Source organism: Corvus kubaryi, unplaced genomic scaffold (assembly GCF_017639235.1).
Source record: "Corvus kubaryi isolate FWS band 111438036 unplaced genomic scaffold, C.kubaryi_AGA036_p1.0 37367, whole genome shotgun sequence".
In the NCBI taxonomy this organism is placed as follows: Eukaryota; Metazoa; Chordata; class Aves; order Passeriformes; family Corvidae; genus Corvus; species Corvus kubaryi.
Window position 1 is genome coordinate 878,414 of NW_024581119.1, and position 25,003 is coordinate 903,416.

Here is a 25,003-nt window from a genome sequence, read left to right on the forward strand (position 1 = left end):
GGGTACTACACAGGACAAGGCTCCCCTATAGGGTTCTATAGGGTGGGAGCTGCCCTATAGACCAGAACTTTTCCTGTGGGGTTCTGCAGGGAACTGGGCTTCCTGTACAGGATCCCATAAGGAGCAGGGGCTCCCCTTCGGAGCCGGGGTCCTATATGGGCTTGGGGCTCCCCTATAGAGCAGGGCTTCCCCTGTGGGGTCCCATATAGAGCAGAGCTCCCTTATGGGGTTTTATACGGGACGGGGGCTCCCCTACAGAGCAGGGCTTCCCCTGTGCGGTCCCCTGTGGAGATATAAATGTCAATGCGGGGTCGCGCACGGGGCTCGGTGCCCCGGGGCGGGGGTCCCGGTCGCGCCGCTCCCCCGGGCTCGGGCCGGTCCCCCCGCCCCGCCCGCCGCGTCACTTCCCCGGCCGGGCCCTCGGCGTGCGACGGGCCTGACGTCACCGCCGGTCCGTGTTTACCGCGGTGCGGAACGGGAAGGGGAGAGGGACCGGGATCGGCAGCGGGATCGGCACCGGCAGCGGCTCCGCGCCCCCAGCAGCGCCCGCACGGCCCGGCCATGGGGCAGCGCGCCCCGGCGGAGCGCCCCGGCTGAGCGCCCCATCCCGCCCCGTGCCGACCCGTCCCGTCCGTGCCGTCCCGCCCCGCGGACCTTGGCCGGGGATGCTGGCGGGATGTCGGGCGCCGGGGCGGCCGCGCTGGCCTGGGCGCTGCTGGCCGGGGCACTGCTGTCCCCGCCGCCCGTCCGGCCCCAGCTCCAGCTCCAGCCGCGCAGGGACCGCGACGTGCAGGAAAAGGAAGCGCAGTTCAACACCACCTACATCGACTGGGTGGACGCCAACCTGCTCAACATCTACGCCTTCAACCACAGCGTCCGGAGGAACAGGGTGAGTCGGGGTGGTCACCACCGCCACGTCCCCCGCGGGCTGACCTTCCGCAGGGCTGCCGGGGCTGTGGGGTGCACGGGGCACGGCAGCCTCTGCCACGGCGGCCGAGCAAAGTCCAGCCTTCGGTTCGAGCTGCCGCGGCCCGACCTGCCCGGCCAACGCCTCACCTGCCCCTGTTCCCGCAGACCGAGGGCGTGCGGGTGTCGGTCAACGTCCTCTCGGACCACAAGGACCGGCCCGTCCTCTTCGTGGTGAGGCAGAAGGAGGCGGTGGTCTCCTTCCAGGTGCCGCTCATCCTCCGGGGCCTGTGAGTACCAGCAGGGCAGGCAGGGATTCCCCGTGCAGGGATGTCCCATGTAGGGATGTCCCCTGCAGGGATTCCCCAGGCTGGGATGCCCCAGGCAGGGGTCCCCAGCAGGGTCGGTGGGCGCACACGGCTCTCCCTGCCCAGGTACCAGCGGAAATACGCGTACCAGGAGGTGAGCCGCACGCTCTGCCAGCCGCAGACCAAGGCCGAGGTGGAGACCCAGCACTTCTACGTGGATGTCTCCACGCTCTCCCTCAACACTTCCTACCAGCTGCGGGTCACCCGCGTGGAGAATTTTGTGCTGCGGTGAGGGGAGCCCTGTGCCCCGCTCCCGCTCCCTGCCTGCTGCCTGTGGGGGCTGCGGGGGCTCTGGGCTCCCCTCGCCACCCATCGCCTTTCCCGTGCTCTCTGCAGGACCAATGAAAGGTTCAGCTTCAACGCCACGGCCGCCCAGCCACAGGTGAGGGCAGCTGGCATGGCGTGGCACGGGAGGGGAATGCACCCAGGAGGGGAGTGTGGCCACCGTGGCACCAACAGGCCCTTTCTCCCCACAGTACTTCAAGTATGAGTTCCCTGAGGAGGTGGACTCAGTGATTGTGAAGGTGACCTCGGCCATGGCCTTCCCCTGCTCCGTCATCTCCATCCAGGACATCCTGGTAGGTCTGGGCAGTGGGTCTCCTCTCTGGGTGACCCGTGGTGCCTGGTGGGCCTGACGGCCCCTCTGCCCCCGCAGTGCCCCGTCTACGACCTGGACAACAACGTGGCCTTCATCGGGATGTACCAGACCATGACGAAGAAGGCGGCCATCACGGTGCAGGTGGGCACAGGGCTGAGCCGCTCCCGGTCCCTGCCTGGTGCTGCCAGGTACCGCTGGCTACCAGAGCCCACAAGGATATCCCTGGGATAACCTCTGGCATGGGAGATCCCCTGCTGGGCTCTGCTGACCCCCGTCTCTTGCTGCAGAAGAAGGATTTCCCCAGCCATAGCTTCTATGTGGTGGTGGTGGTGAAGACGGAGGACGAGGTGTGCGGGGGGCCTCTGCCCTACTACCCCCTCTCCAAGGATGCCTCTCCAGGTTTGCAGCGGGGCTGCCACCATGGGCTGTGTGTGGGGACAAGCTGGGGACAGGACAAAGAGCTGAGCCCTGTCCCTGCCTTCTTCAGATGAACCCGTGGATCAGCACAACCGGCAGAAGACACTGGAGGTGATGGTGTCACCTGCCATAACCTGTGAGTCCGGGAGGGGCTGGGGGTGCTGGGCTCTGCAGGGACCCGTGGCAGGTCCCCCGAGGTGCCACCCCTGCTGAGAGCCTGTCCTGGCTCTGCACAGCTGAGGCCTATGTGCGCAGTGTGCTCTTCTGTCTCGGCATCTTCCTCTCCTTCTATGTCCTCACGCTGCTCATCGCCTGCTGGGAGAGCTGCCGGTGAGTGCCCGGGTGTCGCTGCCCCTCTGGGTGCTGAGCCCGTGGGCACAGCCCTGGTGGGGGCCCTCGGGCTGTGTCCCCTCGCCCCAGCAGTGGCACAAACAGGCTGACAGCTGTTTCCCTCTGCAGGCAGCACAAGAGGAAGGGGCTCTTGGCAGCCATGGATTCGCCCAACCTGGACACAGGTGAGGGCTAGAGGCAGCAGCCAGCAGCACGGAGGGATCTGCCTGGGGAATTCCTGGTTATTCTGCCCTCTTGAGCCTGTGCCAAAGCCTCTGACTCTGCAGGAGTTCCCCACTGTCCCCCTGAGTCCCTGGGGACAAATCCCAGTGTCAGGGGGACAGGGAAGTCCCAGACTTCTCTGCTGTGGGGCTGGCAGGGCTGTGCTGGGGCTTTGCATCTCACTAGGTCTGTCTCTTTCTTCCCGTGACTTTCCGGGGACTCCCAGCATCACTCCTGGGTAGGTGCCAGCTCTGTCCTTGGCTCTGAACTTGCCCCATGCCAGGGCAGGGTGCTGGGAGCTGCTTTGTGTCCAAGGGCCGTGCAGCCCAGGGACAGGGGTGCCACCAAGGGTGACAGGAACCCTCCTGTCCCACAGGTCACTCACGCAGCATCCCTGACTCCTTCCTGAACCATGGCCCCTACGACAGCTACGGCTACGGCTCCTTTGGTGAGTGCCATGCACTGTCCCCCGTCCCTCACCCCCTGCCCATGGGCTGTGCCCACCCTCTGCCTGTCCTTGTCCTTGCAGGGAATGGCTCCTCCAGCAGCACCGAGGGCATCACGGACAGCCTGGGCTCGGCAGAAGTCTCCTACAATTATGTGGGTGAGTTGTGGGGCCACTGGTGTGGCCGCAGCCCTGCGGAGCCTCGTGCCCGGTGACATCCTGGCTCTGCCCCCTCCATCTCCGGGAAGGGTCCTGGGGCTGCCGGCCCCTCCGTGCAGCCCCCAGCGGGGTCTCCATCAGTGACACAGCTCAGGGAGCTCTGCTCCAGTAACTCTGGCTTTCCTTTGAAGGGCAGGAGCAGTTCAAGCGGCGCACGCCCTCCACCCCGATGAGGCCGCTGAGCATTGCCATGGGTAGATGCTGGTACCGGGCAGGGTCGGGCCAATTGGGGTGAAATCTGCCCAGCCCAGGCTTGTGCCCAGGGCACAGAGCACCCCGCTCCCCTCCCTCAGAGCAAGGGCAGCACCTGAGGGGCTGCAGAGCAGGACATTGTCCACCCGGCCCTTGGTGGTCCCCGACGTGGCAGAGCCCCGGGTCCCAGGCACGGGGCAGCGCTTGCCTGCATGGGCACAGCCACCACCTGTCCCCGGGGCAGGGCCGTAGGGAGCTGAGGTGTGTCCCCGGTGTGAGTCAGCAGGGAGGCAGCCCAGTGATTAATTGGGGATGATTGGGGTCCTGCGGGGTGGGCACCGAGGCGGGTGGCCCAGGGGCTCTGCTGACGGCCCCGGCTCGGCCGCAGGGGAGCGGTCACTGGAGAACGTGGCCGGCCGGCCGCGCATGGACTCGCTCAGCTCCATCGAGGAGGATGACTACGACACGCTGGCCGACATTGACTACGACAAGAATGTCATCCGCACCAAGGTGTGTCCCTGCCCGGCCCCCAACCCTGCCAGCTGCTCCTTGCTGGCCCGGCGAGCCCCTGACCCCCTGTCATTCCAGCAATACCTGTGCGTGGCTGACCTGGCGCGCAAGGACAAGCGGGTGCTGCGCAAGAAGTACCAGATCTACTTCTGGTGAGTGGGAGGCAATGGGGAGGGGGCACCAAGCAGTGTCCCAGCCTGGGGCGCACAGCAGGGACCCCCTGACATCCCCGCTGTCTCCCAGGAACATCGCCACCATTGCTGTCTTCTATGCCCTCCCCGTCGTCCAGCTCGTCATCACCTACCAGACGGTGAGTGGGGCCAGGGCGGCAGTGAGGGGGGCTCCTGGGAGCTTGGGGAACTGCAGTCCGAAACCCCACTCCCCAACATGATGGGGACAACCCTGGGAGTCCCCTGTGTCCCTCACCCTGCTCGTGCCCACAGGTGGTGAATGTCACTGGCAACCAGGACATCTGCTACTACAACTTCTTGTGCGCCCACCCCCTGGGGAACCTCAGGTGGGTTGGGGGGACAGTGGAGGGTGGCTGGAGGTCCCCTGTGCCCAGGGCTGGGCTGCAGCGGGACCCCGGGGAGGGAGGCGGGTCCGCAGCACCCACACCGGGGCTTGCCCCTCGCAGCGCTTTCAACAACATCCTCAGCAACCTGGGCTACGTCCTGCTGGGTTTGCTCTTCCTGCTGATCATCCTGCAGCGCGAGATCAACTACAACCGCGCGCTCCTGCGCAATGACGCCCACGCCCTGGTAAGGGACACGGCTGCCTGGGGAGCTCGGGCTGCCTGGCGGGGCTCAGCCTCCTGGGACCCCCCACTGCCCCTCCGTCCCTTCGCCCCCCAGGAGTGCGGCATCCCCAAGCACTTCGGGCTCTTCTACGCCATGGGCACCGCCCTCATGATGGAGGGGCTGCTCAGCGCCTGCTACCACGTCTGCCCCAACTACACCAACTTCCAGTTCGGTGAGTGCCCCCCTGGCTCCCCACCGCCCACACCGGGGCCACCCACGCCCCTCTCACCGCTGTGCCCCCCGCAGACACGTCCTTCATGTACATGATCGCGGGGCTCTGCATGCTGAAGCTCTACCAGAAGCGCCATCCGGACATCAATGCCAGCGCCTACAGCGCCTACGCCTGCCTGGCCCTCGTCATCTTCTTCTCCGTGGTGGGCGTGGTGAGTACGGTGGGCACTGAGGGAGGGGGACTGGTGGCCCCCCACAGTTCACTGCCCGCCCCCCGCTCGCCCCGCAGGTCTTTGGGAAGGGGAACACGGCCTTCTGGATCGTCTTCTCCGTTATCCACATCGTGGCCACGCTGCTGCTGAGCACCCAGCTGTACTACATGGGGCGCTGGAAGCTGGGTGAGGGGGGGCACTGTGAGCGAGGGGGGTGGGGGCAGTGTGGTGGCCCTCCGGTGTCACGTCCCCTGTCCCTGCAGACTCGGGCATCCTGCGCAGGATCCTGCACGTGCTGTACACGGACTGCGTCCGGCAGTGCAGCGGGCCCATGTACGTGGTGAGTGCTGGCACCAGGGCCCCCGGCTCTGTGGAGACCCTCCCTGGCAGCCCCCCCCCAGAGCAGCTGCCCGCCACCCCTCACAGCCCCCTCGCCCTTTGCAGGACCGAATGGTGCTCCTGGTCATGGGAAACATCATCAACTGGTCGCTGTGAGTGCAGAGCTGGGCACGTGCCAGATCCCACCCCGCTGCTCCCCATCCCTGCTGCTGCCCCCACCCCACTCCGCGGGGCTGAGCTGAGGACAAGCAGCTCGTGGCAGCTGTGAGCCCAGCATGACAGGTCCCCCTGCAGCTGTGGCACCCTGGAGTCCCCACACTCTGCCTGATCTCCTGGGGGCTGCAGACACGCGCTTGGGGGACAGCAGGCATGGCAGGGGGACCCCCAGGCTGACCCCACTGCCAGGCTGACCCCACTGCCTCCCCAGAGCTGCCTACGGCCTCATTGTCCGCCCCAATGACTTCGCTTCCTACCTGCTGGCCATCGGCATCTGCAACCTCCTCCTCTACTTCGCCTTCTACATTATCATGAAGGTGGGAGTCGAGCCCCTGGCCCCCGCAGGCCCAGCAGGGAGGGCAGGGCAGGGATGGGCTCTGCTGCCAGCTCCTGCCTACACATTGATCCCGGCCTCTCCCGCAGCTCCGCAGTGGCGAGCGCATCAAGCTCATCCCCCTGCTCTGCATCATCAGCACCTCCGTGGTCTGGGGCTTTGCCCTCTTCTTCTTCTTCCAGGGGCTCAGCACCTGGCAGGTGAGCAGGAGGGTGGCACGGGCAGAGGGGTGGGCAGGGTGGCCATGGGCAGGCACAGTGACACTGGCCCTGTGCCTGGCAGAAAACGCCAGCTGAATCCCGGGAGCACAACCGTGACTGCATCCTGCTCGACTTCTTTGATGACCACGACATCTGGCATTTCCTCTCCTCCATCGCCATGTTCGGCTCCTTCCTGGTAGGTGCTGGTCCCACCAGCGCAGCAGCCACTGTCCCCAGTTCCCCAGCTCACCAGGGCCCTGCTCCCCTCACTCCCCTTGCTCCACAGGTGCTGCTGACGCTGGACGATGACCTGGACTGTGTCCAGCGGGACAAGATCTACGTCTTCTAGGAGCCTGCAGCCACCCGCTGCCCTGGGACTGTGCCAAATGCCCGGCTGCAGCCTGGGGAGGGGGAACCACCCCTGGGGAGGGATGTCTGTGCTGCAGGTCTTGCCAGCCACTCCGTCCCCCTCCCCACACAGCCCGGGGGTCCTGGTTTGCCTCCTCCCTGTCAGCCGGGTCCCTCCAGGAGCTTTGTGCCCATCCCTGGGCCCGTCATAGCCAAAAACGGGGCTGGGGGGCCACCGGAGCATCCGTCCTCGGTGGCAAGTGACACTGGAAAAGGGACTGCTGCTGCTGGTCCGTGTCCGTGTGCCCGTGGGCACGGGGGGGGGATTGGGGCGAGCGCCGTGCCAGCAGCCCCGTGGCCCCCTGAGCACGTGGGTGTGGGTCTCTCTTCAGTGCCTGAGTCGAGTGGGTGGGAGGTGGGGGTGCGTGGGGCCAGCACGGTGGTGGCAGTGGCCGGAGAGGCCCCACTCGTGTCTCCTCCAGCGTCCGGGGGGGGGTGGCCGCAGTGGGCCCCCGTCGCCGCTCCCTACCAAGGTGCCGCGTTCCCCGCGCGTGGATCTGCTGGGAAGGGACTCGCATTAAAGTGTCTGCACTTTGCCTGTGCCTGCTGCCGCCTGCCAGGGGTCCCGTGGGGCAGCTGCCACCGGCTGTCAGCCAGGCCCTGCTGTGGCGCTGGTTCCTTCTCCCCACGGGATTTTGGGAGATGGGCTGGAAAATGCTGCCCTGGAGAGCAGGTGTGGAGAGGCTAGGGGTGTCCTGTGAGGCACGGGGGGACTGGCAGCCCCGGGGGTGCCCAGGGGGGTCCCACTTCAACGGGCAGCGAAGTTCCCTGGGGGCTGGGGCCCCCTGTGGCATCAACGCAGCGCGGTGCCAGGGCTGCTGCGTGCCCCGCTGTGCCCTGACCCGCTCCGGCTGGTGCCCGCGGGGCAGAGGGAATCCCGGGATTTGCGGGATGCCCATGCGCGGTGCCCGAGGGATGCCGCAGCCTCGCTGCCCGCTCCGGCCGGGCACCGTGGGTGTCACCCGTGCCCCCGCAGCATCCCCACGGGGGGACCCTGCGCGGCCGCCGCGGCTCCCGGCGGTGAGCGCACGGGAAAACCAGCCATGAAGTCAGGGCGGGAGCCCTCGGCGCTGCCGCCTGGCTATAAAAGGATTTACTCCATCAGTCCCCGGCCCGGTTCCGCCCTGGCCCCGGCCCCGCTGGGGCGGAGGCACGCGGGGAATGCTCGAGCACGGGCTTTCGTCGCTGGTTTTCGGAGTCTTTCCCCAAATATGGTGCCTGGGATGGAGTCACGGAGCGGGGGGGGGCGGGGCGCCCGGGGGGGGGGGGTTGGGGGGGGGGGCCGGGCTCCGCGCCCCACTGACATCACCGTCCCGCCGCCCGCCTTTTAGCGCAAGGTCGGGGTCCCCGCGGGGCAGTGCGCTGGTCCCTCTCCGAGCATCGCCCTCGCTCCTTCCGCAGCCGCTTGTGAGTCCTGCCGCGGGGGGGGGGGGGGCGGCGGGGAGGGTCCCCGGGTGGGAACGCCAGCCCCCGGCACGGGGGTGCTGCTCCCCGGGATGGGGACGCTGCACCCGGGAGAGCGAAGCCGCTCCCGGGACTGCGATCTGCTCCCTGGGTGACGCGGGTTCTGCTCCTCCGGGTGCGATGCGGCTCCCCGGGATGGGGATGCTGCTCCTCGGACTGCCCCGCTGCTCCCCGGAGGAGGGTCAGGCTCCCCTGCTCGGGCTGGGGTCACCGCCGGGGTTCTGTCGTGCTCCTGCCCCTCAGGAGCGCGTTCCCGGCGGGGTTGCGCAGCTGCGGGTCCCCGCGGTAGCCGGAGGGGCCGTGCGGGGCTCAGCGCAGCGTTGGAGGGACAACTCCAGCCCCCAGTGCCCGTTTCTGCCCCGTGCTCGGTGGGGACGGGAGATGGGCACGGGGCTGGAGGGCCCGGGGGCAGCTGACGGGCAATGCCATGTGGCCGAGGGAGCCGTGTGTGACCCCTCTGTGCCAGATCGGGCCAGGGCATGGAGCGGGATTGGCTGTGGCACCTGTAGCATCCCTGGATGTGCCCAGCAGTGCTCGGGGTCTGGGCACGGGCTGCCCGTAGGGCTCGTGGGGCACCCCTGCATTGCTGGCAGCAAGCAGGGTCAGTGTCTCAGCCCATCCCGCCGGAGCCGCGGTGCCCGGCGGTCAGGATGAACCCGCTGGAGGCCGGGTGTGGATGTGGGACATCCGCACGGCTCCTGGAGGCACTCGGAGGCGTCATGCCAAGCGAGGAGCCGGGCAGGGAGGAGCGATGCCAGCGCCACCAAAGGCTTGGCTGCCACTCCCAGAGCCTCTCCCTCCTGGCATCTTCCCTGGCATCCTCCCTGGCACCCTCGGGCGCTGCCCGCAGCCGGCTACCTGCCACCACTGCCCACAGCATGTCCTTACAAGGGCATGGGCACGGCTCCCGCTGCTCCCGCCTCGCCCGCGATCCTCCCTGGCTCCCGGACCTGCCGTGCCAAGGCCACCCTGCGGCCACCCTGCCCTGCATGCCATGTCCACCTGCTGTGCCATGGCCACCATACCATGCCACAGCCAGCCAGCCTTGACGTGGTCACCTTGCCACCTGGATCCTGGCGTGGTCACACCAGGGAAATCCACGCCAACCAAGAGCTGGCAAGGGACAGGGATGAGGCTGCTCCTGTGCACAGTCTGAGCTGGGGACGAGGCATCTCTGCCAGGACAGGAACCATCTGTCTGGGCAAATCTTGGAGGTCATGGTGGTGAATTCTCCATCAAACATCTGGATGGAGCTGAAGGGCTGTTACTTGGCAAGAGAAGAGTCAGAAGGGCTTGTCCCCACTGCAGCAGAGTGACAGGCAAATGAACAATGGTGTCCATGGGGTCCCTGGATAGGGGACAGCATCTCCACAGCCTGACTGTCCCTGTTGTGCTGCCAGGTCTCCCACCACCACAGCCATGGCAAACAAAGGCCCAGCCTATGGCATGAGCAGGGATGTGCAGTCCAAGATCGAGAAGAAGTACGATGATGAGCTGGAGGACCGGCTGGTGGAGTGGATCGTGGCGCAGTGCGGGGCTGCCGTGGGACGCCCGGAGCGGGGCCGCCTGGGCTTCCAGGTCTGGCTGAAGAATGGCATCGTAAGTGGGGTCCTGGGGGAGGGCGGCCAGTGGGGAGCTCCGGGGGCAGCACAGGGAGCTCCAGAGGCAGCGCAGCAAACCCAGGCTCCCCTCTGCGGCAGGTGCTCAGCAGGCTGGTGAACAGCCTCTACCCCGATGGCTCCAAGCCCGTCAAGATCCCCGACGCGCCGCCCACCATGGTCTTCAAGCAGATGGAACAGATTGCCCAGTTCCTGAAGGCGGCCGAGGACTACGGCGTGGTCAAGACAGACATGTTCCAGACCGTGGACCTGTTTGAAGGTGCGGGAGGGGGGCAGTCGGGGTTGGGGGTTCCAGGGCTGCCGTGCTGCGCTGTGCCCATCCTCACGCCCCTCTCTCCCTGGGCAGCCAAGGACATGGCGGCGGTGCAGAGGACGCTGATGGCCCTGGGGAGCCTGGCAGTCACCAAGAACGATGGGAACTACCACGGGGACCCCAACTGGTTCATGAAGTAAGTGGGGGAGTGCAGAGTTGGGCATGGGGACCCCCTTGTCCTGCGGCTGCTCAGAGCTGGCTGGCTCTTTCCACCGCCTGCAAGCACCCCGGAGCACATGGAAGCGGGATGCCAAACTTTCAGCTGGAGAGGGAGGGTGGCTGGGGCATTCCTGGGGACCGGGGTGGGGCTCCTGGGCAGCCGGGGGTGCGGGTGCCCCACGGCCTCTCCCTGTGCCCCACAGGAAAGCGCAGGAGCACAAGCGGGAGTTCACCGAGAGCCAGCTGAAGGAGGGCAAGAACATCATCGGGCTACAGATGGGCACCAACAAGGGAGCGTCACAGGCGGGGATGAGCTACGGCCGGCCCCGGCAGATCATCAGCTAGGCACCCCCGCGCCGCCCCCAGCCCTCCCCCGCCGGGACCTCCGTCTCCGCTCCCCGCTGGCCGCCGCCAGTCCATTGGTATTTATTGAGGAGCATCGCCCGCCAGCCCCATCGCCCCGCCAGCGGCCGCACGCGCCCCGCCGCAGCCCCCAGCCCGGGGCCGCAGCCCCCCAGCGCCGTGCCTGGGCAGCCTCTGCCCCCGGGCAGCCTCTGCCCCCGGCCTCGCACCCCCTGCCAGCCGGCCCTGCCCTCGCCGGCACCCTCGGGTGGGACGGGCCAGCGCCCCGGCCCCCGGGGCCACCGCCCTGCCCGCCGCCCGCACGAGCCCCGCGCCACTGCCGCAGAGATCCCTGCGAACGGGGAGAAGAGAGAATTGGCCTCGGTTTTGTACTTCGTTTTTGTCAAAATTAAAAGGTTATATTCATCTAGCGTGGCCTGACGAGGTTTCCTCCTGCCTGCCCTGCTTCGGCTAATTGATGGCACCCGGAAAGCCAAAGTCATTCTCCCTAAAAGGCTGCAGCTGCTCCTCCTGCCACCTCCAAACCTGGGAAAACCAAAGCTGGAGTTTGGATTTTCCCTGCCTGGCTTGGAAAACTCTGTCCTCTCCCTGCAGACCATGACACCCACCTCTGTCCTTGCACCTTCCAGTGCTCTGGCCCAGCCCTTGCCTCCCCTGCCTGGAGCAGCCCCTTTTATCCCAGGGCACGGAGGGCACACAGCCCCCACAGATGCAGCACCCCAACACTGGGTCCCTCCCCCGGCCCCGGGGCTGGGAGGGGCTGCGCGATGCATTTTTGCACAGTGAGGAAGCTTTGGGAGGGCAGAAGAGTGATGGATGGGGGAGAGGAGGGTTTTTCAGGCTTTATTTGGAAAGCTACACAAAAGGGCTTCGCTGATTAAAAAACAAACCCCAGCTTTAAAAAAATAAACCACTGAACCCAAAGACATGTGAACAAGCCAACCCTGCTCAGATGAGCCACTGCCAGAGCAACTCAACCTCCCCTCCCCAGTCCAAACCAGGCCTACCTGCTACCAGAGGCGCTCCTGTGCCCACTGACACAGGGACAGCCCCCCAAACAGGCTGGTTCCTGCCTCCCCCACCCCACAGCTGCTCTGTGCCCACGGGAGAGGAGGAATCAGCAGGATTGGAGCATGGGGGGCAGGGAGAAGCGCTGGCTGGAGATGAGTGAAGTAACTCCCTGCTTCTAAACTGGGATAACTGGTGGGTAGGGGCCGGCTGCCAGCCCAGGAAAATGCCAGTGCTGCGGGGTCCCTGCCTGCAGAGGCGGCTGCCGGGGCCTTGGTCTCATTTTCCAGGCCTGTTCTGCAGAAATCAGGGACAAAGTGATGTGTGTTGGCCCTGCTGCAGCGGCAGGAAGGGGCTGGGTGTGGAACCGCCCAGGTCTGTGGGAGCGGCGCTGCACAAACGGGGAGCCCCGAGCTTCCCCAGCGCAGGCTCCGTCAGGAAAGGGTTTAAGGCTTGCTTTGTTTCCCAGAGCAAGGGAAGGGAAGCTCCCTTTCCAGTACCAGCACTCTCTCCTTGGGTCCCAGCCACCTCCAACACCACCTCCCGCAGGACACAGTGGCAGTGGTCCCTGGGGGCTCAGCAATGAGTCTGTGCTGCCCAGGAGGGTCGTACCGAGGGAGGGCCCCAGCCCCAGTCAGTCAGCAGGGCTGGTGCTCCCTGTCCTCCATGAGGAGTTCAGTCGATGCCTCCCGGCCCAGGAATCCCGTTCCAGTGGGGGCTGCCTCATGGAAGCTCCCAGCTCTGCCATTGCTGGAAAGTTTGGGGTGGGTGGGGGTCCAGGACCCCTCCTCCCTGTCCCGGGCAGGCTCCAGGTGCTCACACTCCATATCGGCCTCCTCCACGTCCTTCTCCTGGTACAGCGGCACCGACTCCATCTCCAGGCCGCTCTCCAGGGCTCGGTGCTTCCCGCCCTGCTGGTACCACCTGCAGCTGGTGGGGCTGGAGCAGGCCAGGTCCAGCCCCACCTCGTTCCTCGTCAGGCAAACCTCCAGCATGTAGTAGAAAGTCCAGAACACAGCAAAGCATCCCAGGAGCAGGAGGGTCTGCAGAGGGAAACCCCTTGAGAAACACAACTCTCAACCCCCTCAGGGCCCTGCCCACTGCCCAGCAGAGAGGCACAGAATCCTGAGCAGGGTCCTGCTCTTCCAGCTCCTCCTGGGGGATGCAGGGCTCCCAGCCCGCAGGCAGGCTCACCTTGAGGGTGTTGGCTGTGATGGTGTAACGCTGCTCCTCAGGGATGTCCAGCCCCGGGGGACAGGGCAGGGAGAAGTCACCGCTCAGGTACTGCCCACTCATGGCTTCCTCCAGTAGCCTGGGGACAGAGACACCCTGTGAGTGTCCCGTGGGTAGGGAGGCTCCAGGGAGGCTCCAAAATGCCCCCAAAGGATCTGGAGTGCCTCCTTCCGCCCACAGAGCCGTGTTCTGCAGCCCATGGCTGCCCTGTGAGGTGTGAGGGCAGCCTCAGCCTCACCTGCCACATGCCCACCTGGCAGCAACACCGCTCCAACCCACAGGCCGGGATAAACCCCTCAGCCTCCCTCTCCTGGCTCCCCACCAAGCTGGGGACGTGGTGTCCTACCTCTGCCGTTCCTTCATCTCTGCTGGGGACCACGAGGAGCCGTACAGGGTCAGCTGCCAGTGCTTCAAGGTGCCAGGCCTCAGGCTCTCGTCTCCTGGGGAGGAAGCAAGTTGGTGCAGTGGGGAACTCTCTGAGCCAACCTGCTGCTGCCCAGGTGATGGGCTGGCAGTGCCTGGGACATGGCACAGAGCTGCCACCACCCCTGAGGGTCCCCTGGAAGGCAGGACTCACCGATGTCCCTGATGAGCAGCCTGTAGGTGCCCTGTGCCTCCTCGCCCCAGCAGCGCACCGTGGAGAAGGTCCAGTCAGAGAAACCATTGGGGTCCCTGCCAAGGGGTGAGGGGAAACAACCCATGAGGGGTCACAGAGCCTGACATGGCCCTGGTGTCCTGCCCTCCACACTGTGCCCTCGGTGCTTACGAGTCCATGCTCCGGGTGGTCCCGATCAGGGACATCATCCCGCTGGGGCAGAAGAGCCGGATCTCCAGGTTGCCACGGCGGGGGTGGGTTATGGTGACGGTGACTGCCACGTGCTCCAGGGTCCTCATGCCAGAGAGCTCCAGGTCGGCAGGAGTGACTGGGAAAGGGAAGGGGGGTTGGTCAAGGCTGGTGGCCTTGGGATGGAGTCCCCACTCCCAGCCAGCCCCATGGGGCTGTGGTGCCACTTAACAGGACACGCATGTTGTCTGTGCCTCTTCCCAGCTGCCTGCCCTGCGTGGGACTGGGAGCAGAAGCCAGGTGTCCAGGCTGCCCTGTCCCATCCCGAACTGCTCCCAGCTCCACGAATGCTCACAGCCCCCGAGCTGCTGACCACAGCCCCTCCGGAGCGGGGTGGGCCTGGGTCTCGGCCGGCTGCTGGCGGGTGGGTGCTGCCAGCCCCTGCTGAGGGGGGACATGGGCACCTCACAGAGGCAGCAGTGCCGCTCCTGCTGGGGCCGGGGAGGGCTGGGGCCGAGCTCTCCTTCCCGCTGGTAGCAGCCGGAGCAGCGCTGCTGTTCCGGACAGGCCTGGCCAAGTCGGGAGCTGCAGCATTACCTAAAATGGTCAAAGCCAGCGGAGCGGCTCTGGCCGCTGCCCAGCCCGGCCCTGCTGCTGAGCCCGGCCTGGCTCCCCAAACACACCAGGGCAGGGATGGGGCTGTGGGGATCGGATCGAAACAGCAGCAGGCAGATCCCCTGGGGATGGGCAGCGGAAAAAGCCCAGGCAGCCCAGCACTTAACCCCTTCCTGGCCTCCTGCAGCCCAGGGCTGGTCCTGCCCTGCTGTGCCACACGGCAGCGGGCAGGGCTGGCTCCCTGGCCCCGACGTGCACAGCACGTGCTCTCCATGGCACACCTGCTCTTACCGTTCCAGGCCACCTCCAGCTCCTGCGGGAGCAACGGGATGCTCCTGCCCTCCTTCAGCACGGGGCCCACGTACGAGGCCAGGTATGGCACGGACTCCCAGATCTGCCAGGGGAAGGACAGAGGGTTCAGCACGGATTGCACCCTCCCTGCACATCCGTCCCTCCATCTCCCACTGCTCTCACAAGCTGCTGCTGTGCTGGATGCGGGGCCAGGCCAAGGGGCCTCTCCCGATGCTGTTCTGGGACACATGGGCTGCTGTGACACCCCAGGGATGGGAGCAGTGCCCACAGGCCCAGGAAAGGAGGGAAAGTCACTGCCTGGGAGCCAGAAGGGCTGATCAAGATTTGGGACTCCCCAGCCCTGGGTTTGTCACAGTGGCTTTCAGCGGTGACTTGAGGCTGCTCCATTCCAACCCCTGGCACAGCAGGGCAGGGAACAGCAGAACCCAAATGCCTGCAGGAAGAGGGAGCAGCCTGGAAGTCCCTGTAACCCTGGGGGCACAGCTGGCAGCGGCAGTGACCCGGCACAGCTGCGCAGAGCTCCACACACGAGCTGTGACCCAGTGCCAAAGGGATGCGCCCTGGTCTCCGTGTGACCAGAGGAGGAAGAGATGGGGATGCCGCTGCCTGCTGTGACCACACCACTCCCCTGGAGCTGTTTCTCGGGACACCCTCCCTACAGCCACTGTGGAGGGAGGAAGGTGCTGGGGCTGCTGACGAAGCTCCCATCGCCGTGAATCAGGGCCCTCGCCATGGCTATATATAGTGCTGGAGAGCAGCAGCTCGGGGCAGCTCTCAGGCACTGCTGAGAGCCTCATGACCTCACACCAAAAGCAGCCTCAGAGTCAGGGCCAGCAGGATGGTGGCCAAAGCACTGGCCCTGAACAGCAGCGGTGTCACCCCACAGCGTCACCAGTCCTCGCCACGGGGCTGGGCTGCTCTGCCTGCCCACAGGGCAGGTGTGGGAGGGCAGGGAATTACCTTGGCAGCGTTCACCAGCCTCCAGGCATTGAGCAGGCCAAAGCCGTGCTGGTGGCTGTGGCTGAAGCCCGCCTGGTTGGTGTCCCACTTGGCACGGCGGTCCTCGTACTGCAAAGACACCACAAAAGGGTGCTCTGGTTACCTGAGGGCACACCAGCACCTTGGAACCCCCAGGCCCGAAGGGAAGGAAACCCAGACACATCCCACAGTGGTGGGGAAGCAAACCCACATGGCCTTATTAGAAAGGAACAGGTTGATCTTTGTTTGAAACAAATCCCAGGACAAAGTGGCTTCCCAGCTCCTCAGAAAGGACATGGAGCGGCACGAAAGGGCACAAATGCCTCTGCTCTGAAACATCCCAGCTGCTCCCTGCTGCCCAAACCACTGCCTGTGGGATGGCAGAAGCCTTGGAGAGAAGGAACGGAGTCCTTTAAATCAACAAGAGCTGGGGCAGGACAGATCTGGGTCCCATCACTTACTGGGTTGTAGTGCTCTGGCAACACTGGCTTGGAAGTTATGGAAAACACTGTCCCATGCCAAAGTGAGCACAGCATCAGCTGGACACGGACTCCCACTCCCCAGAGGGGTGTGGGAGAAGCCCCATCTCTCCAGTCAGTTCCCACTCCTGCTCTGGGTGAAGGGAAGGGCTGGGTTTGCTGCCCAGCTCTCTGCTGTGCCTGTTTCCAGGAGCCCAGTTCTCCGGAGAGCCCAGGAAAGGCCAGGGCAGGGCAGAGCTCCTCGCTTTCCCACTGCCTGGACCATGAGGTGACACTGCAGAGGTGTCAGCCCCTGGGCTGGGCCAACCCCACTGCGCACACACACAGGGCTGAGTCCCGGAACCTGCTGAGCCCTGGAACCTGCTGAGCCCCTGGAACCTGCTGAGCCCCTGCAAGACCCCTACATTGGCAGATGGAGGCATTCCTGAGGCAAATACCCCATTTATTATCATGACAGGGGAAAATGCCTCAGCCACATTCCTGGAAGGAACACGGGGTGAGGCGAAAGCACAGTCCCGGTGCTGGGAGCCAGACGAGCGAGAGATTTATGGAGGGGCAGCAGACATAAACAAGGATGTGCACAGCAGGGCCCCGGGCATCCTGCAGCACCCCTGCTGTGAGGGAGGAGGGAGGGTCACCGCTCACCTTGGTGGCAGTGAAGACAATGACGTGCTGCACGTCCCGCCAGGTGAGGCACGGCCGCACCTGCAGCATCAGCGCGATCATTCCCGCGGCCAGGGGAGCTGCAGCCGATGTCCCCGTGTGACCCTCCGTGCAGCCCGTGCCCTTCTGCAAGTCCCAGTCTGTTGTCACCTGCCAGGGAAGAGGAGACAGGCCTCTGTCAGGCCCCTGTGCTGTGCTGGGGTGCCTGCATCCCGAGCTGCGCCCTCGCCAGCCCAAGCTCAGCCTGTGACACAGCTGGCCCTGCTCACAGCCAGCCAGGAAGGGTCCTGGCACAGCCTCACTGCAGGGACAGTGATCCCAGGGAAGCAATGAATGGGGACAGTTCCCTTTGGAGAGAGAGAGAGACAAACTAGCCCTCACAAAGCAACTTTGTGGGAAACTCCTGGCAGATATTTTGGGTTCCTGCTCACCTTCACTGCTGATCACAGTGTCACAACCAGACTGCAGAGGGGCCACACAGGACTGTGCAGAGCACACAGAGCCTCCAGAGAGGAGTCAGGAGGCTCACGAATGATGGCACCTCACTGCAAAGCAAGTGCATCCATCTCCCTCTGCTCCCCACGGGGAGAAAGCCCAAAATCCGAAGGGTTTGTGGTGTTTTTGCTTGACTCCATCCCACTTTTCCAGCTGTGAGTGGCTCCAGCTCACGCTGGGACACTGAGTGTCCCACACAGAGCACCCCGAGAGCACAAACTTTCAGTAGGAAGCACAGGCAGTGCCAGAAGCCGTATTAAATTCTTCCCATTAAGGAAACCACACAAAGTTTATGGTCTGGTAAAAGAAAAAAAAAGCTGGAGCAGATGGCTGCAGGGCAGTTAACTCTGGCACCACTGCAGTGAGCTCCAGGGTGTCCAGGAGCAGACTGTGCTCCTGAAAAAGGGCTGTGTGGGGTTCAGCAAGGCAGGGGCTGCCTGAAGGAGCCACCGTGGTACAGGCTGTCTCTGTGGCACATGCCGCTCCCAGGCTACGTGTGGATCTCACCCTGGCTGTCCCATGGAGTGCCAGCTCCCCTGTTAGTGTCCCATAAGGCTGGTGTTTAAAGTGAACGTGCATTTGTGACCTTCAAAGCACTCACACCGGGCTGGAGGAAGCCAGACCAACCCAGGAGCCTGCAGCTCCTGATGGAACGCAGCAGAGCCGTCGCTGGCTCCCTTTTTTCCCAGTGTCAGTACTTTCCAAAGCAGCCTGGGACAACTGCAGTGATTTCTGAGAGGAAAAATCAGCTCCATTCTGGGTTTTACTCTCCCTGTGGCAGATTGTGCCATGCCCTGGCTGGGCACAGATCCCTGCCCTGGCTCTGGGCTGCAGGAGGAGCTTGCTGAGTCCCAGCCAGGCGCTGAGGATCCCAGGCTCTCCCTGTTCCCCTGGTTTGACAAGCCTGGATTCAGCTGCTCTGTGGCAGGCACAGAGCCACAGGAAAGTGCTTTTGGGAAGTACCTGTCCTGGTGGGAGATCCTCCAAGCCACGGACAATCCAACCCCAAATAACAGGGAGGCAGTGACATTTCCCCTCAGCTGCCCTGCGATGGGTGGGCTGTGTGGTCCCTGCTGGCCCCACAGGACAGGGAGGGGTCACACCATTGGGGTGGGGGCAGCCTGGCACCAAGGGAGGGACAGGCTGGGTCAGGCCTGCAGGGGGGAAGCAGCCCCCGGCTGCTTGGCTCAGGCAGAAAGGACGTGTTGTTGACAAGAACTCGCTTTTTGGCAAAAAAAGGAAAAGCTGATAAAAATATTCTTAAAAATTCGACTGGGAGAGGCCCATGTGCCAGAACAGAGGAGAGGCTGGGGCCAAGTGGCTCAAAGAGCCCGATGCTCTCCCTGCCCTCCGTGCTCCAGCATCCCTTGGGAGCAGAGCGGGGGGTGCTGGCTGGGCAGGAGTGGGGCAGCTCCCACAGGGCTGAGAAACAGGACCCTCCCTCTGTTCGTGCAGGGTCTGGGAAAAAGGCACATCCACACCCTGGCTCAGAGGAGCTGTGTGGGAATCGGAGGGGACGGAGCGTTGTCCTGGCTGTCCCCGGGGCGGCCAGGGGAGCACAGGGGACACAGGTACTCACAATGCTCCTCATCATCTTGTCCCCGCCGCTGAAGGTCACGGCCAGCATGGAGGCACATTCCTCGGCGTAGAAGGGCATGGAGCCCGTCTCATCCACGGCCCCTGGGGAAACGAGAAAGGCATCGACTGCCTGAAACCTGCTTAGCTTCAGCTGCTGAAATGTCAAGGTGTCGATGCCCTGAGAGCCTCTCCTGCCAGATGCGCTCTTCCAGGGGCTGGGAGCTGGGCAGGGAAAGCAGAACCAAGCCTGTGTTTTTCCCGCATGGAAGATCTACAGGAAGGGCAGCCACGATAAATAATCCTTCACTGTGCTCAGTATCACATAGATCTTCTGCCCCTCAGCAGCTTCTGCTCTCGAGAACGCAGATTACACGTTTCTCTTCCAACACAAATGATGGGAATGCTGCATTCCAGGTCATTCCCTGAACGTGACAGTGTGTCACAGCCCTGGGAGGGAGGCCTGGGCATGGGCAGGAATTTCTCTGGCCTCCTCTTGCTCTGCAGGTCAGAAGCAAACTGCAGGCTTGAGGGCTGAAGCCCAGCATACCCTAGACACTGCCATGCTCATTCCCAGACACTTTCCCACAGGTTCCCACCAGCCAGCCAGCTCCCAGCTGGGCAGGCTGTGTGCTTTTGGGATGACCTCACTGCCCCAGGCTGGGAAGGGAGGAGACAGAAGAGCCAGGCTCACCTATCGTGACAGTGTAGATAGAGTTGGCGTATCCATCGTAGTTGCAGTTGTCACTGTGCTGGCCCCCGTTGCCACTGGCCACCACGAAGATGCTCCCGAAGCCCCGGCGACCCGCGATCACCCCGTGCTGCAGGGCGGCCTGCGGAGAGGGACAGGGCAGAGGGGCTCTTCCCAGGTACTTCCAGGCTGATCCCAGTGGTTTCTGACAGCAGCCAGCCCAGCACGTGTGATCTGCCAGCACTGCCCCTCTGTGAGTGCCCAGCCCCCCAGACATGGGGCATTGCCTTTGCTGAGACACACCACACCACCAGCCCCACCTGAAAGCACCTTTCCAGCCCAGACACCTCGCCCAGACATCATTCCCACCTAGGGAAAGGACACGTCTGATGGATGAGCAAGAACACAACCCTGCTGGAAGTGACCGCCCTGCTCTCCCTCCCCTGGCAGATGAAGGAACACTCTGCCCTCCTGGCTCTGCTGTGGCACAGCGAGCTCTGCCCGTGCTCTGGGTGCCAGAGCTTGTTCCAGCTGTCTCTGCAGGCAGGAAGGGAATAAATTAACTTGCAGAATTGGAAACCATTTGTTATGGCGAACGGACAGCTCGGCTGTCAGCGCTGCTCCGAGGAGCGCAGGAACTGCTGAGTTGTGGTTGGAAAAGCACAGCAGAGGAGCACTGGAGCAGAACCACACCCCACTGCTGGTTTTGGGGCCCCTCAGTGATCCCTCGCAGCAGCACAGGCAGGCTGGGTGTGCTTTGCAGCAGTTCTGCAGCACAGGAGCTCTAAGAAAATCTTAATGGCCTGGGAAGGAGCAGCCTCAGCTCTGACTCTCTGTCCCACTGCAATCCCACTCCCCTTATTTACTCCCAGTATCCAAAGGCACCACTCCTGCCTCGAGAACCACCCTGAGCACTGGGAAAGCTTGGCCTCCTGAGCAGAGAGCATCCTGCGGGTTGCACAAGTTGTCAGCGCAATACCACAGGTTGTGAAAGAGCCTTTTCCTGCTGGAACCAGCCTCTCCTTGGAAAGCTCATCCCGCCCTGCCTGAACGCTGCCCTCCCGCCGCAGCGTCGCCTCTCCCAACCACACAGTGACAGGGAAACCTCCGCTGGCACCGAGGGACACAAACAGACGTGCGTGGTGTCACAGCAACATCCCGCCCCGCCTGAACGGGCAGGCAAAAAGCCACAAGGCCTGGAGGCTCCCCCAGGGCTGCTGGGGCTGGGTTTTACCTTTCCCAGTTGATGCGGGCCGTCCACGGTCTTCCCATCGTCATCGGGACCCCAGCTGCAAAGAGAGACACCGTGAAGTGACAGCCCCAGGAGTCACAGGCGGCTGGCTCTTCCTGCCATTACAGAGAGCTCCCAGCAGCCACCAGCTGCTCCCAGCACCACGACTGGGATCGCAGAGCACTGCACTTTCCCACCCATCAGGATGGCCCCTCGCTGCTGGGATATTGCTGTCGTGTTTGCACTGTGCCCCTGGGTCAGATTCCAGCGGACAAAATGTTTGATTTTTATTTAACAAGCAGCTTCTCACACATTCCAGTCCCCGTCACACGGCTCAGCCGGGACCGCCTGACCACACCGTGGGGCACAGTGTCCCCTCCAGCACAGCCAGCCCAGGGGATGTGCTGCAGCAGCACACAGAGGGACATCTCGCAACTGCAGGCGCTGTGCAGAGCCTGGGACAGCTCTCCAAGAACAGGATTTTGGTGCCTCAGGGCTAACTGGAGCCACAGAAGGGTGGGAGCTGGTGTGAGCACTCAGCCACGAGCTGTGACCCCGTCCCCAGGCAGAGCAGGGCTGGCAGCTGGGAGCCAGCTCAGGGTCCCCTGGGGGCTCACCTGCAGCTGTAGATGTCATTGATCTGATAGTGCTTGTTGAAGGCGATGGCCTCCATGCTGTCCGTGAGGGGCCCGTCCAGCACTCGGATGCCTGCGGGACAGAGGACAAGGAACGTGACCAACACGGGTCACATGAGCTGCACACACTGCAAACAAACTCCTGGCTCGAGGCTGCCCCGCTGTGCTCACCCTGCAAGGCCAGCCCAGCTTTGGAGGGCTGGGGCCTGAAACAGCGCCAGGTCCCGCCTGGATCTGGGGCAAACCCTCCTGTTCCCTGTGCTGTGGGTACACCATGAGCTCATCTCTGCTTCTGCCAGCTGGGAGCCTCTGCCTGCTGTGCCTCTGGGCAAGCCCTGACCCCTCCAGCACCCCAGGGACTGTGGTGTGACCAGGTATGGACAGAACCACGTCCCAGCATGGCTGTCCCCACGCTGCCAGGGACACATCCTGCAGGGCACAGAGACCTTGCCCCCCTCTGCAGAGAAGCTCAGGAGCTCTGGAGACAGCTGGGGCACAGCACACATTCCCTGGCCTTGCAGGGGAGAGACACAGCACCGGCCCTTCGCCCCCGTCCATCCCACACGGCAGAGCGGAGACCAGGGGCCAGGGCAGTGAAAGGGACTGGCCAAGATTTGCTGCCCCAGTGCCTCCAGGCACAGCCTGGGCACATCATGGCACGATTGTCTGGCTCAGTCAGCATGGCGTGGCTGCTCTGCTGAAAGTTTGGCAGCCAGGGAGGCCAGGAATACTCTGGAAAAGCTGCCAGGAGCTGGCTCCTCTGGAGAGGAGCTCAGGCAGGCGCCAGGCCCTCCCTGCAACAGCCCAACCAGCCCGAGCACGGCACCGCTGACTCAGAGCCGCTCCAGCCCATGGAGCCGTGTCCCAGCCCCACGGATCCGGGGGTGAGGCAAGCTGGGATTGCCTGGGGCCTGCACGTACCTGCGATGCGGCTCCCGTAGGCGACTCCCACCGTGCAGAAGCTGTTGTTTGGCACAGCCGCGATCTCCCCGGCGCAGCGGGTCCCGTGGTGGTTCCCGTTCTCCTCGTCGGGGTGAGGCATAGGGTCAGGGTCATTGGAGTTCAAGTCATAGCTGCCTTCTGGGCTCTGGAAACAGACCCACAGTCAGGACTTGGGGCTCTGCTCTTCTCAATTTGGGAAAAGCAGGAGTTAAGAGAACGGAGCACAGGCTGAAACACAGCCTGGAAGCCATGGGAACTTGGAGTGTTGAGCTGCTTCCACACAGGGCTGCAGCTCAACACTGCTATCTGCTGCCGTGGGGAAGGAACCCGCCAAGGCAGCTCCATGCACTGCTGCAGGTCAGAGGGAGGCCGGCTGCCTGCCACAGGGAGCACAAAGGCAGGTAACCCTGAAACCCGGGTACAAAATCTCCCAGGAAAGGTTTGCTGCTGGGACTTTCTGCCCTGGCTGAGCCCAAGGTGACGGCACAGCTCGGACTCTGAGCTCTCACACGCTCCTGTCACACTGCCCGGCCTCCAGCCTGTGCAGGCACTCACGTAGTTTGGCTGGATGTCCTTGATGGTGTGCTCCACGCCGTCGTCCACCACCACCACTGTCACCCCGCGCCCCGTCACGTTCCGCTCCCACACGCCCGTGACGTTGATGTCCTTCCCGGGGCTCTTGCGGTTGTTCTAAACACCAGAAAGGACAGCGAAGAGAGAGGGTCAGAGCTGAGGGGACCTCCTGGGTGCATTGGATGTGACATGTGGGGCTGGGGCCAGCATGGGAAGGAGTCACAGGACAGCCAGAGGAGGTTGTCTGAGGCTGACAGCGAGCAACAGTTGCTCGAGCCATGACGTGGAGGGCACGGTGTGCTCCAGCCAAACCCCTCTGCCCACCCCAGTGCCACCTGTGCACAACCAGTCACAGGAGCTGTTATCACAGCGAGCACGTGGCAGGCAGGGTGAGCTCTCAGTGAGCTCCCTCCTCACCAAAGAACAGAAAGAGGCTGCTCTGTTTCCTGCGTGACAGCTCGCCCATGGCCACACAAACAGCCCGAGGCTGCGAGCATTGCAGGAGCCAGGAAACCACTCACCAGATGCCACTGCTGGGGGTATTTGGGATCGTTAAAGTGCAGGCTGCGCTTGGAGCGCTTCAGCAGCTTCTGTTCCGAGTGCCACCGCACGCTGTCGTGCTGTGCAAACAAAGTGTCCACCGACCTCCTTATTGCTTCATGTTCAGTCACCGCGTGGCCGTCGGGCTGGTAGGCAAAGAGGTAATGGCCCTTGAGCTCCCCGACACGGCCCATGTTCACCAGGCCCGCAGTCCGGGCCAGCTCCTCTGCCCGCTGCTCCAGCTCCTCCTCGGGTGCATCCAAGCTGACCGCCCACGTCAGCTTCCCGTGGCGGCCTTCAGTGTCCGGAGCGCGCTGCCCGCCGCAGGCCGGTCCGGCTGGCGAGGCCAGGGGGATCCAGGCAGCGCTCAGCCAAAGGCACGTGTGGATGCAGAGCGTGGCCTCCATCCCTGCGCTCCATAGCGGCGCTCCCCGCCTCCAATGCGGCATCAGACAGGCGGGCTGCAACAGCAGAGGTGAAGCTGGTGAGAACCCCTTCTGATGAGGGACACGGTGCTCAAGGCCTCACCTGAAGGTCCCACAGAGCCCCACGCGGCTCGCCACCAACCCGCTGCGCAGCAGATCCTTCCCGGGAAACCCCAGCCGAGGCGGCTCCTTCCCAGCGGTTCAGAACTGGAGGCACACCCAGGCTGGGCAGGGATCGATCCCAACCCTGCTCTTCCTGCTGGGTGGCAGCCCCGGGCCAGACAACACCGCGCTGGGCTGGCAGGAAGAGCCACTTCCCCCTCTCTCCTCTGATAAGAAACTGATAAGAAACTCTCGATGCGCAGTTCCCCAGGAACAAACACCACGGGCGACGCCACGCTCTGTGGGCAGCCGAGAGCCGGTTCCTGTTCTGCAGGAGCCCTACCGAACTCGTTCCTCACCTGCTCCACGGCCGGAGGAACCTGCTTTTCCCTGGCATGGGTGGAAATCACCACCGAGCCCCGGTTCAAGCCGCTTTCCGTAAGCCACGGCAGCGGAGAGCGGGGAGAACACCTCCCGAGATCCCGCTCCCTTGGACGTGCCCGGAGCTCGACACCCCTGGCCCTTTTCTTCCCTCGATCCGGTCCATTCGCCTCTGATACAACTCATCAGCTGCGGCTGCTGCCGGACACCGAGCTGGACACCGAGCAGGTTTCTCTCCCTCCAAGTCGGGCTTTAAGCGCCGCTTGATGCACCCCGGCAGCGGCACCGCGCAGCGCCCCGGGGCAGCCCCGGTGCTCCTCCGCCGGGCACCGGCATCAGGGACACTGTGGAGGTCACCCACGGGCAGAACGCCCCCGCCGCCATCCGCCACCCCCGCCTGGACCCGCGGCGAGCCGGCGACAGCGGGGCCGGTGCCCCCCGCCCCGGTGCGCGTCCCGCCGCCCGCACCCCGCCGCCCGCCGGTGCCGCCCCGCAGCGCTCACCGGGCATGAGCCGCCGCCGCCGCCGGAACCCCG

The 25,003-nt window shown here is 64.4% G+C and overlaps 4 protein-coding genes across 11 annotated transcripts in view; 3 read left to right on the top strand and 1 right to left on the bottom strand.

The window, feature by feature from the left end:
• Nucleotides 1-418: 418 nt before the first annotated feature.
• Nucleotides 419-7,423, top strand: SIDT2 (SID1 transmembrane family member 2). Of its 7 annotated transcripts, XM_042034059.1 has the most exons (28): nucleotides 460-889; nucleotides 1,075-1,196; nucleotides 1,341-1,502; nucleotides 1,611-1,656; nucleotides 1,751-1,852; nucleotides 1,930-2,013; nucleotides 2,160-2,271; nucleotides 2,360-2,425; nucleotides 2,526-2,619; nucleotides 2,749-2,804; nucleotides 3,068-3,079; nucleotides 3,218-3,289; nucleotides 3,371-3,445; nucleotides 3,637-3,699; nucleotides 4,086-4,207; nucleotides 4,286-4,359; nucleotides 4,451-4,517; nucleotides 4,651-4,724; nucleotides 4,845-4,968; nucleotides 5,062-5,179; nucleotides 5,254-5,390; nucleotides 5,468-5,576; nucleotides 5,654-5,730; nucleotides 5,835-5,881; nucleotides 6,157-6,262; nucleotides 6,369-6,479; nucleotides 6,562-6,675; nucleotides 6,766-7,423. In XM_042034059.1, exons 1-28 carry the CDS (start codon nucleotides 677-679, stop codon nucleotides 6,826-6,828), a joined length of 2,622 nt encoding a protein of 873 aa, XP_041889993.1. In that variant the 5' UTR covers nucleotides 460-676; the 3' UTR covers nucleotides 6,829-7,423. The 7 variants fall into 7 exon arrangements, with proteins under 7 accessions (XP_041889997.1, XP_041889995.1, XP_041889994.1 ...); XM_042034063.1 differs by lacking the exon at nucleotides 6,157-6,262 and having other exon boundaries at nucleotides 419-889; XM_042034061.1 differs by lacking the exon at nucleotides 3,637-3,699 and having other exon boundaries at nucleotides 419-889.
• A 766-nt stretch (nucleotides 7,424-8,189) lies between these two features.
• On the top strand, nucleotides 8,190-11,214 carry TAGLN (transgelin). Its single transcript, XM_042034068.1, has 5 exons — nucleotides 8,190-8,294; nucleotides 9,752-9,950; nucleotides 10,052-10,229; nucleotides 10,317-10,419; nucleotides 10,646-11,214. The coding sequence occupies exons 2-5, from the start codon at nucleotides 9,771-9,773 to the stop codon at nucleotides 10,785-10,787; spliced, it is 603 nt and encodes a 200-aa protein (XP_041890002.1). The 5' UTR covers nucleotides 8,190-8,294; nucleotides 9,752-9,770; the 3' UTR covers nucleotides 10,788-11,214.
• A 418-nt stretch (nucleotides 11,215-11,632) lies between these two features.
• PCSK7 (proprotein convertase subtilisin/kexin type 7) lies at nucleotides 11,633-24,997 on the bottom strand. Of its 2 annotated transcripts, none has more exons than XM_042034066.1 (16): nucleotides 24,971-24,997; nucleotides 23,541-24,020; nucleotides 23,002-23,136; nucleotides 22,426-22,591; nucleotides 21,487-21,577; nucleotides 20,873-20,927; nucleotides 19,642-19,780; nucleotides 18,952-19,052; nucleotides 16,860-17,027; nucleotides 15,718-15,825; nucleotides 14,737-14,839; nucleotides 13,813-13,969; nucleotides 13,624-13,718; nucleotides 13,393-13,486; nucleotides 13,008-13,125; nucleotides 11,633-12,856 (listed from the first exon to the last, which is right to left on the bottom strand). In XM_042034066.1, the coding sequence occupies exons 2-16, from the start codon at nucleotides 24,006-24,008 to the stop codon at nucleotides 12,452-12,454; spliced, it is 2,403 nt and encodes an 800-aa protein (XP_041890000.1). In that variant the 5' UTR covers nucleotides 24,009-24,020; nucleotides 24,971-24,997; the 3' UTR covers nucleotides 11,633-12,451. The 2 variants fall into 2 exon arrangements, with proteins under 2 accessions (XP_041890000.1, XP_041890001.1); XM_042034067.1 differs by lacking the exon at nucleotides 24,971-24,997 and adding an exon at nucleotides 24,127-24,428.
• RNF214 (ring finger protein 214) overlaps nucleotides 24,342-25,003 on the top strand; it is an 8,106-nt gene continuing 7,444 nt past the window's right edge. Inside the window, exons 1-2 of the mRNA XM_042034033.1 lie at nucleotides 24,342-24,524; nucleotides 24,748-24,913. Of these exons, the coding sequence (XP_041889967.1) occupies nucleotides 24,342-24,524; nucleotides 24,748-24,913 (349 nt within the window). The remainder of the gene's footprint in view (nucleotides 24,525-24,747; nucleotides 24,914-25,003) is intronic.